The sequence below is a fragment of the Puntigrus tetrazona genome, chromosome 25 (assembly GCF_018831695.1).
Source record: "Puntigrus tetrazona isolate hp1 chromosome 25, ASM1883169v1, whole genome shotgun sequence".
Classification (NCBI taxonomy): domain Eukaryota; kingdom Metazoa; phylum Chordata; class Actinopteri; order Cypriniformes; family Cyprinidae; genus Puntigrus; species Puntigrus tetrazona.
Genome location: NC_056723.1, coordinates 5,661,131 through 5,671,639, shown reverse-complemented (window position 1 = coordinate 5,671,639; position 10,509 = coordinate 5,661,131). Strand labels below are relative to the sequence as shown.

Here is a 10,509-nt window from a genome sequence, read left to right as displayed (position 1 = left end):
CTGACAAAATTACATTTCACATTTAAATCTGGTGACGCTGCACATTCTTTAGGACAACAAAATGTTTTTAACGTGACATGTTGAGAGGTACAAGACAAGAACCTGAATTTTTGGGCAAAAACATTTTTAATGACCGAGTAACATTTAATATAAATTATTAATGTGTAACATTAGTAGTTGGTCTGTTGGCATACATGACACGTTAGTACAGTATTATAGAATTCTGGAATCACAGACAAAATACAAAACAACACTATAATCAAAATTGAAAATGGTTTGTCTGCAAACCAAAGAAATTGAAAAGGTACGTTGTAAATGATTGGACCCAGTAGTGTGTTCCTGACTTTTAAGAGTCCTCAGATGATGGTCAGTGTTAAGTCTATAAATGGCGTTATCTACAGTATCTATGGCAATGAATGTAAACAGACAATAACAACACACAAAAAAACACAATGATCAGACATGCAAGCTCAAAACGGGGAAAGGCTGGGCACTTTTATATTAATGTCTCCAATATTGATGTTCCTGGGTATTTCAGGAAGGTTCATATTTTTCACTGCAGAAACAGCTCGTGCTGGTGCGGCAGACAGCCCACCCTGCAAAAAACACACAAAAAATATACATACGTTATTACTGTCATTAGCCTCAAACTTCTATTTTTTCCACATACTAGATTTAGGTTTCAATTTAGATTTCAACTGAAGTCGAAACTTGACCTGTGAACAATATTCTTTAACCCAAAGTCCACTGAAAAATGTCAAGCTAAACCAGATCCAAAACAAAATAGAAACTGAAAGCTATACAAGAAAAACTAAACGACCCGTCTTGACGTCAACAGAACTGTTAAAAGCTGCATTTTGTTGTCGAAGTACAAAGTACGGTAGAGTTTTTGAACCACCACCATCCTTTTTCTACGGTCTTAGCCAAATGTTGAGGATAGATATTGCTTTGGTTCTCTGTAATGTGCGTTGTAACATTTCTTCATTTGAATCCCCTCCATGTATACATAAGCGTGCATTCAGTGTTGTCAAACATTATCAATCACCTCGACTCCAGATAGAGTCAGGAACACAGTGACTGTGTGATCCAGCAGCCCAAATAACAGGCCTTTAATCTTTGATACAGCCGAACGTTTTCAGGAAAAAGAAAGTGATGCTAAACAAGATTACTGAAAATGGATTTTGCAATAATTGTCTGTTTCACAAACATTTCCAAGTCCCTAAAAACCAAGTTAATATGTACAATACTATTCTTTTTTTTAAATTAGCAAGTGTTTTTTACAGAAAATTATTTAAAAATGTCCCTTGACATTTTGAGCAATGCAAGTAAAAGATGTTTGAATAAACTGGAGTGACTCCCGGTTACGCTGTCAGTGTGAACGCACCTCTGATTTCTCCATCCTGTTCTGCAGCTCCACTTGGGCAACTATTTCGTTCATGTTCGTTTCCAGAACCATCCCGCCCATGACAACTTCCTGGAGAATGTAATGAACCTGGAATAAACAACAAAAACGTCAATCCTTGAACTTCTATTTTTCATGCGACTTTACGAAATAATGACTTACGAATAAACGGCTAGCACTATTGGTTTGATTTTGTTTCATTAGAGCATATTATAGTAAATATTTAATATATTTCAACATTTTATCACCGGTTTCCCCTTAAATGAAAAGAACTAGCTCAGATAATCATTTTGTCCTTTTGAACACTAGTTCTTTTTGAAACAGCATATAAGACATTTAATTGTAAATCTGAACGTTCTAGTCACACTGTATGTTTCGATTCATTACAAAGAACCAGTTTATAGGAGTCACTTGTTCAGGAACCCAGTTGTGCTGTATCTTTTAATGTCCCAAAAAAAAGCTTCATAAGAATCAGATGCAAAATGTGACTCATAAAATCAATACTCGAACATAAACAGCTCAGCTGACCGGACCATAATCTTAAAAATACACACATGCACAGGACTATTGATGCGCATTATCAGATACGTTACATATGGCATATTCAAGACGAGTTACCATAAAGCCATACATTGCAATCTCCTAGTAATTTCCTCCACTCATAAAACATTTTACTGATTAGATAACTAACAAAAGCAATGTAGTGTACATTTCTATCATGAACGGGTTTTACAGTGGTGCTATAATTCCACAGGCAATTATCAGAAAGGGAATACTGGCCTACATATAACCTTTCCCTCATGTACTGGATTGAATTACGATCACTGCCAATTAATCATGCCCTGATGAACATTTAACAGCACCAAAGAACACTTTTTGGTAACTAAGGAGGTAAGGAGTCATTATGAAAGGAACTAGGGTTATTTTAATATTATGATGTATTATTAAGGGTTTTATTTCTGTTTTTGTCCTATTCATATAGTTTTTCCTCATTTTTAGTTATTTTACTATTTCAAAATAAATTACATTTTTCTAACTTAAAAATTGTGAAATAATTCGTTGCCGAAAAAAAAAAAAATTATATTTCCGTTAACATTTATTGTATTTCAAGCACCAAAAAGTAAAGGTTTTTTTTAATGGCTTTGGATTATTTTAGTTTTTGTAAACTCTGGAAACTCACCTTATCCATGTGAAAGATTAAATCCAGCTCGCACACATTCTCAAAGCATTTGTCCAGGGTTTCCACAAAGACCTGCGTGACAAAATTACACACGTTCGTTCAGTGAGATTTTCAAAAGCCCCAAGTAACGTTTCAGGTTACACACACCAAAAAAAGAAGCTAATTAACTACTAGTGCACAAAAAAATCTACGGCTTTACCATTAGGGTGGTATTATGATATATACCAGACTAAATGAATGGTATTTACATAGTACTTACAAGTAATATAGAAATAGCACGGTCCAGTGAGAGCTAATGTATTTTGATATGTGAAGTGTTTTAAACTCTGCCTTGTCTTCATGTACATCTTTAATAAAAAGTTGAATGCGGTGTGAGATACATTAACCACCCTCTTGTGGCTGTGAGCCAGAACCACAGCATGTAAAATGCAGTATGTTGACCTGAATGAGATCTAGGATCCCGAGCTCGCTTTCTGATGAGTCCACACAAAACACAAAGTACAGGGTGGCATAGTGTCTGTAGATGAGCTTGTAGTCAGAGCCTCCGATCAAACTAAAAGTGAAGAGCAAAACCACAGTAAATACCTTTTGAGTTTTACTGAGCACCTCAGAATAGCTTGAGATTCATATCTTTATGCAAGGCCTTATGTGTAACATTATTAAGCAAAATGTGTCACCTTCCACCCTCCAGAAAATTGCAGACGTTGTCATCTCGTTTGGACACCAGATGAAAGGTTTCCCTAATGATCTGTTGTTGCATGTCTTCTGCCTGTGAAAAGAAACGTGAAATAATTCCACAAAACCTTTAAATAAAATATACAGAGCAGCGGATGAAACATTAGTGGTTTAAGATTATATAAAAATTACTACCATGTAATATAAATATTGCATTTATATAGACGAATGTATACATATGTAATAAATAAGCAAAAAAAGGAACTGAATTTTCAGTAAGAAGCTGACCAAACATTAATATCCCAAAACACAAAGCATTATATTTATGTTCAACTATAATATATTGAATAAAAACAATTGCAATCTGCTTTTAGTCTTAATATTAAGAATGGCAATAGCAGGCAAAAGCAGTTTCAGTGTCTTTTTTTGCGCTTATCTTACAAAATATTGGTAGAATCTGATAAGCCTGGGTTTTCCATGGTTGTTAAAAATGAGTATAGCCTTGATCATCCTTGTCGTTTGATTAATTTTATGTGGTTAATCGTTGGGTTTTTTTAGCTAAGCTTCAGCTTGTCAATAAAAAACGACCCTGGGTACTTCCGTGTCACGTGACTTTTGCATTATAAAAGTCCGTTGTGCATTACCCTAGTTTTACATATAATCCAATTACACATCACAAACTATGGCTGGTAGTTATGGCTCGTCGTTTTTCACATACATTTTCACCTGCGTCCGATTAATTCATATTTAATAGTGAGCTGAGGGCTTTTATTTTGACGCGTTCACGGACCGTTGCGTGACCCGGAAGTCCTGCGTTTCTTCTTGTCGCATCACTCGTGTATCGTGTCTGTCAGCTAGCTGCTACTTATATAAACAACCCGTATTAAAACATGAAACACTTGACAGGAGAGTGACAGTAACCACGTACTGCACGAGAAATGTAACCGTATTAATTTGCGCACGCTTTTAAACTGCAGTAAAGTGTATCTAAAGTGTTTTGGAAACGCTGCTGGTTGCATGTATACAACCTGAAATTTTTATTGTGAAAGGGCGCATTGTATTTGTTGGTAAGTGCATCCTCGTGAGCTTTTTTAAATCTTTGCTTTATAGTTAAAGCCATTTTTATAGCGATTCTGTTGTAACCAATTGCTTGTTTAATGTAATCAACTTGTGCTCAGGGCAATTAAATGGTATATTTTAGGTTATTTATACTCTAGAGTGTCTATAAGAAAAACAGATCGAAATGTAAGTGAGTTAGAAAGCGTTGCATTGTGGTATTGTAAAACACAATAGTAGTGTTTGTTCAATAGTGGTGCACATTCCTATAGTTATGAAGTTAGTGATCATTATAATCTCAGATAAGTATTTTGGGTTATACTTGTGATTTCTAACAGCGTTCATTTGGATAAAAAAAACTTCTATTGTAATGATTGTAAAATTCTAAAATAAAACCTTTAATACTGAGTGTCATGTCTGTCCTAATTAACCCTTATAGATGCAATAATGGATTGCTGATAGTTGGAATGCTTTGCTGATAGTTTTATGGAAGCCATTTAAATACTGCTTCTTTTTTGGCTACGACTAACTGCTTTATTTCTTTTCTGCCTTTAATTCCAGCTCAGGACGGACCATCCGTGAATAATCTGCTTCATCTCTTAGTGAGTTTCATTCCTTTGTTGAAAGCTCGATGGAAGTCATATGATCCGCACATCCTGGAACAGGTTTAGTGAGCCCTTCAGTGCTGTTTGCAGTGCCGGCTGTAACCAGACTTTTAGAGGGGTGTGGCAGACATTTATGTGCTTCACCCAAGACCGACCTATTTATTCACTTTTCAAACTTCCTTATAACCGACAAAGCCTTTATAACTGCGGGTTTAACTCGGGTTCAAAGCACTTGGAAGAGGTTAGGGCTTATGTTACTTTAAAATGGGAGCTTCTAATGTAAAAAAAAAGAACATAAAAGGTAACTTTATAGTATGCCTATGTGTTTTATAGCACTTAAAGCCTACAAGATTGATATTGCGGGGTAGACCAGACAAAATTTCGAAACTGTTGCTTGTAGTGTTTCGGAATTTGTGCTAGATGGCGCAATTGAATCATGTTTATGTTCATTTCTTCTCTAAAGCAATTCAGATGTGATTGAAATGAATACATTTCGTGTGAGTTGCAGTTTTATTGTAGTTTTTGTTTGTCTCACAGGTGTTGGGGATGTGACCGTCTCTCACATTATGGTCTCAGCCACCCATGTGATCATGACTGTCCATCCCGTCCTGGTCCTGCTGCCCATTCTGGGGCTGCTGGTGCTTCCGTGTGCACCCTCGCATTTGGTAAACGGCCTCAGGATAGTGGCTAATGTGACTCTGAGCAACCAGGAGAAATGTGACCTGAATCTTTGTAAGTCCATCTCTGTTGAACCTCTAATATTCTTTTGATCGATTCCTTTAAATTGTGTTTCAGTAATTATTGTTTTGTTTTTATATGAATGTAGTATTTCTGAGTAGGTGTCTTGGATCTCTATAAAATATTGAGAGAAAGGTAACCACAAAAGATGAGCAGTTTATTTGGGATAGCGTTTTCCAGTGATATGTAAGACACAGCAGGGCTCAACAGTACTAAACTCACCAGTTAATGGGTTAAATGGGGCTGATTCTGTCTAATAAATTAGTCCGGTCATATGTTCTTATTTTTATATATATATATATATATATATATATATATATATATATATATATATATATATATATATATACACACACACACACACACACAATTAATCATTTGACAGCACTAGATGACTTGCATAGATATATATATAGATAGATTTTTTTTTTTGCATTATTTATAAAAAAATTCAAGCAATTTATGCAATGATTCCCATCTGTGTTAAAAAGAAAAAAACAAACAAACAAACACACACACACACACACACACACACACACATATATATATATATATATATATATATATATATATCACACACTCACATATTATTTTACATATATTTTAATCGTAATTAAATATTTTTCAACATACAGTTGGAAAAAAAATGAAAATTGTCTTCATTAATGCACCTTCTGTGGGATACAAAAAATGTTTTGAAGAACCAAACATTGGACACCATTGATTTTAACTGTATGGACAAAAAAAAAAGGGAAAGATAAGAAAAAACACTAAGATGTTGTTTAAAGTGTGTTATACTTGATTCTGGGTAAATGATGACAGAATTTTTTTTAAATGAACAATCCTTTTAAGTTTGCAAAATGATGTATGTGCATGTCTTGACGGTTCCATCAGCTGGCCTGAAACTCTCTCACGCACACTTATTGTTGAACCCTGCACAAACATAATTGTTTGATTATATTCCACTATTTCCAAGAGGTAAACCAGCCTGTTTTTCTTTTACTTTGTTTCTTTGAGGCCTTGAGAATGAAATGCAATCTGCGTGCTACCTTCAGAGATAAAAACGTGGTACCTGCAGAATATCATTTTTATTTTTTTTTAAAGTAAAGCCATATGTTGTGTTTTGTCTTTTATACATCACGTTTTTCGCTTGAAGGACGTGCACTTTCAAAGAAGGCCATGTGTTTCGCATTTAAGATGAAAGGGAGGCCTGGGCTGGCTGTTTTACTTATGCGCCAGGCGCTGCTTCAGCAGGCCGTACCCTTCTACAGTCTTCGTCAAGACATGCTCTTTTTCTAATTAAATTGCTTTCTTTCCACACCCCAACCCCCCATCCCTCTCGCTTGACCACACACGTTGCACTTGACTATCTCGCCACCTCTGTAAACACGCAGACAGCCGAAATGACCCCGAGGCAAGCTGGCTTTGTGTTTCGGGCGTAGAGCGAGCGGCCCTGCCCCCCGCCCGATAACACGCACGTACATTGTCGGTATTGAGTTTCCATCACGTTAACCGTACGGAGATCGTAAGCAAGGTCAGAATCACCACCGCCATCTGGAAGTCTGAAATGTTTGGAATGATGGTGAGCTATAAATACATAAGCATTCCACATTCCACTGCGGGGAACGGTGTGCTTTGGACACGTCAAAGACTAAACGTACGACGGGGCAACCTGTGGCGACTGCAAAAATCCAGCCAGGTCCTCTGCTACTTCACAGCGCTCTCCTTTCGCCTTTGCTTTCGTGAGTTTTCTGCTTCGAACAGCTGGAGAAGCGTTTAAAAGGGAAAAAATGCACGCGATGCAGCTGGCCTCTCGATTTAGTGTGTCGACGCTGACCAAGAGATGATTCAACCGGGGGTTTTCACTTCACCGAGGTTGATTATTGATTCACCTGGAGCCTTTAAACGCTGGATGATTGGTCCAAAAAGGGGGCATTTTGGAGCATTCTGCAGTGCCAGCACAAGCAAATTCTTTATAGCCCCGTTGGTCCTGCCGTGCTGCAGCCACCTGGTTAAGTAATCAAGGGAAGTGGGAATAAGGGAAAGAGTGGAGACGGATGTGGAGGTTGAGGTGTGCTGTACCTAACGCACACATGGCTGCTGGTAGGAGATCAAAGAGAGGTGCGGCAAGGCCTGTTTTTCCTCCCAGACGTGGCTCGTTCCCGAACACTGCAGAGCTCAGGATATGCAGTTTGACATCCAGTAATGAGCATTCGGGGAACGTCTCTGTCCCAATGAAAACAACCGAGGTTGATGAGTCACAGATTGCACCGTTCATTTTATTTCATATTTTAGAGCGAGCTGTAAAATATATTTGGCCGTGACACTTTAAAAGCAGCCTTTAGAAACTTGGGTTTGGGTTATTCGTTCTCTTAAAGTTTATGCTTGCACAAAGTGTCCAGTTTTCCAATTTGATAATTTATGGATTGAAAATTGTGTTGATGGCTTATAAACTTATAGTATTATATGTCCAAACTGATGTAATGCGTCCTCGTTGATTTCCTTTCTTTCTCATTCTACAGGTCCTCAAGGTGAAGTCTGTTCGAAGGCTGTTCCTGATGCCAATCAATCTCTGTGTTTTCTGATCAGCTGCCCGAATAATACCCAGAATTTGTCTTGTGAAAATTTAACATTCAGTGCCCTGTTTGCGGAAGCAGGTGTAAACAGAACTGGTAATATCTCTCCTCAGTTTGCCCGCATACTTTGTGTTGTGCTTTCAATAATAGAATCTTTTATCTCTTTTAAGTATGTTTTAAGTTACTTTAAAATGATTTGTCACACTGATACAAAACAGTCAATTGTAAGGCTATCTGAAAATCTACTTAATTTCATTGGGTGACATTTATGCAGTGTCAGCCAGATGTCACCACTTAACCAAAACAAATTTTGTTTTTGCAGACTCTATCCATGTGGGCAACAATCTGACTGATAAATCGGAGCTTCTCAATCAGTCTGCTGGCATCAACTCTAATGTAACACATGATCTAACATCTAATGTAACACATCCGTTGCCAACTGAATCTAACGTCTCGATCTCCCGGACTTCCACTACAACACATCCGGACACTTTACGAATCGACGTCATGACTGTAGCGACCACCAACCTGCAGACGACAGAGAAAGACGCCAAAACTGATGCATTGCCAAAACCAGCGATCACCGAAGCCATTCCAACATCACCAGCCGTGACATCCACCACCACCACAACTAAACCTAAACCAACCACAACGACCCCTAAACCCTCTCCAACTAAAACCAGCACAACCACCACCACCACAACAACAGTTGCACAAAAAATTATTCCAAAACAGTCTTCACCGTCACCATCAGGGACCAATAAGTCCGCCAGCATCTCACCATCAGTGCCTACATCCACTGCTTCCACAAAACCAATCCAAACTTCTGCAGGATCATCAGATAATATGACCATGCCAAAAACCTCATCAAGCCCCTCCGTAGTGGCATCTGCACTGCCTAAGGACATTCCCAAAGGGGATCAAGCCATGATTAAGGTGGCCGGAGACCCTTTGACCAGCCACCTGTTGAACACAAGCTCCTTGTTGGCCGTTCTTCTGTTCGGCCTCCTCTTCTTCGTGGTCACGGTGGCGCTGTTTCTCAAACAAGCATACGAGAGTTACAAGCGGAAGGACTACACTCAGGTTGACTATCTCATCAATGGAATGTACTCCGATTCGGGGGTCTGACCGGGATCTTGCGGTTTACATTTCAGTATATTTCCATTTTCAAAGGTTGGTAGCAGATTGATATTTTTTTTTTTTTTGGTTTGAGACCCCTTGGTAGCACTCAAACGCTCGAAAACCCTGTATGACTTCTAGATACGAGAATCCAGCTGGTGCTTGAGTGGGATGGTATGATGTGTATCTTTTGTTTCTATGCAGATTTAGCTTCCACATAATTCTTGGCACATGGGGCTGAAGCCTTAGTATTAACTTAGCCCTCAACCTTCGTTCAACGAATGTCATTATAAGGGATTCATAGTGCAATACATGGAAATGTTTTGTCTAATCTGTCATGTCCAGTGTTTCATCTGCAGCTGATTAATTGGCTGCACTAATTGCCTTTTTATGTTTGTCAGAACGGTTCAGGAACATTCAAAGAATTTATGAATTGCCTTTTTTTTTTTTTTTTTTTTTTTTTTTTTATGCGTGTGAGGAATAAATGCCAAACCAGGAATTGTGGCACAGAAGCACATTATTGTAAAGCCAAGGGAATAACTCAGCCATCGTGTATTTAGTGTCTGGAACAAAGAACGGATAAGAGGAAAAGAAGTATGATAGTTTGATATGTGCCAAATTGATTTTGTAAGTCTTAATAGCTGCACTGTTAAAAAGATATATATCTATAATAAAGAAAAAACCTACTTTGCACTCTGTGTTCCTTTTATTGCGTGTGAAGTGTCCGTTTAAAATTTTACAAACTGATAGACAATAACTTAATATTTCAGTGTTTTTAAGAATAACATTATTAATTGACTGCAACAAAACATTATTGTTTATATGTAAAGACGTTGTGACGAACAATTAGTTTACATTAATGAGTGGATCGTAGTTTGAACATGGGCCTAAGTTACAAACGACTCTCGGCAGAAACGGCTCCAAAATGATTCATAGGTCTGTGCGTCTAATTCGAGCTGATTTGGAAACTGGTGAATTGTTTTTTTTTTTAAGTACTCGTTAAAAAAAGCAGTTTGTATTATTTGTTCGTGAATTGTGTTCGTTCGCTATTGATGAAATTGCAAACAGCTTCACGGTTTAAATTTTAAATGGTTATTAGCTTTTTTGTTGTATTTCTGGCCATTTTAATCCCAATTTGGGGTTGTGTGAGTAAATGTT

The 10,509-nt window shown here is 37.6% G+C and overlaps 2 protein-coding genes across 2 annotated transcripts; one reads left to right on the top strand and one right to left on the bottom strand.

Annotated features, from left to right (window-relative positions):
* Positions 1-107: 107 nt before the first annotated feature.
* On the bottom strand, positions 108-3,859 carry ap3s2 (adaptor related protein complex 3 subunit sigma 2). The gene is made up of 6 exons (XM_043227186.1): positions 3,699-3,859; positions 3,260-3,351; positions 3,024-3,135; positions 2,583-2,654; positions 1,385-1,492; positions 108-596 (listed from the first exon to the last, which is right to left on the bottom strand). Exons 1-6 carry the CDS (start codon positions 3,765-3,767, stop codon positions 471-473), a joined length of 579 nt encoding a protein of 192 aa, XP_043083121.1. The 5' UTR covers positions 3,768-3,859; the 3' UTR covers positions 108-470.
* Positions 3,860-4,067: 208 nt separating this feature from the next.
* wu:fa25f02 (uncharacterized protein C11orf24) lies at positions 4,068-10,044 on the top strand. Its single transcript, XM_043228721.1, has 5 exons — positions 4,068-4,324; positions 4,875-4,915; positions 5,456-5,650; positions 8,179-8,328; positions 8,555-10,044. The coding sequence occupies exons 3-5, from the start codon at positions 5,485-5,487 to the stop codon at positions 9,358-9,360; spliced, it is 1,122 nt and encodes a 373-aa protein (XP_043084656.1). The 5' UTR covers positions 4,068-4,324; positions 4,875-4,915; positions 5,456-5,484; the 3' UTR covers positions 9,361-10,044.
* The last annotated feature ends 465 nt before the right edge of the window (positions 10,045-10,509 follow it).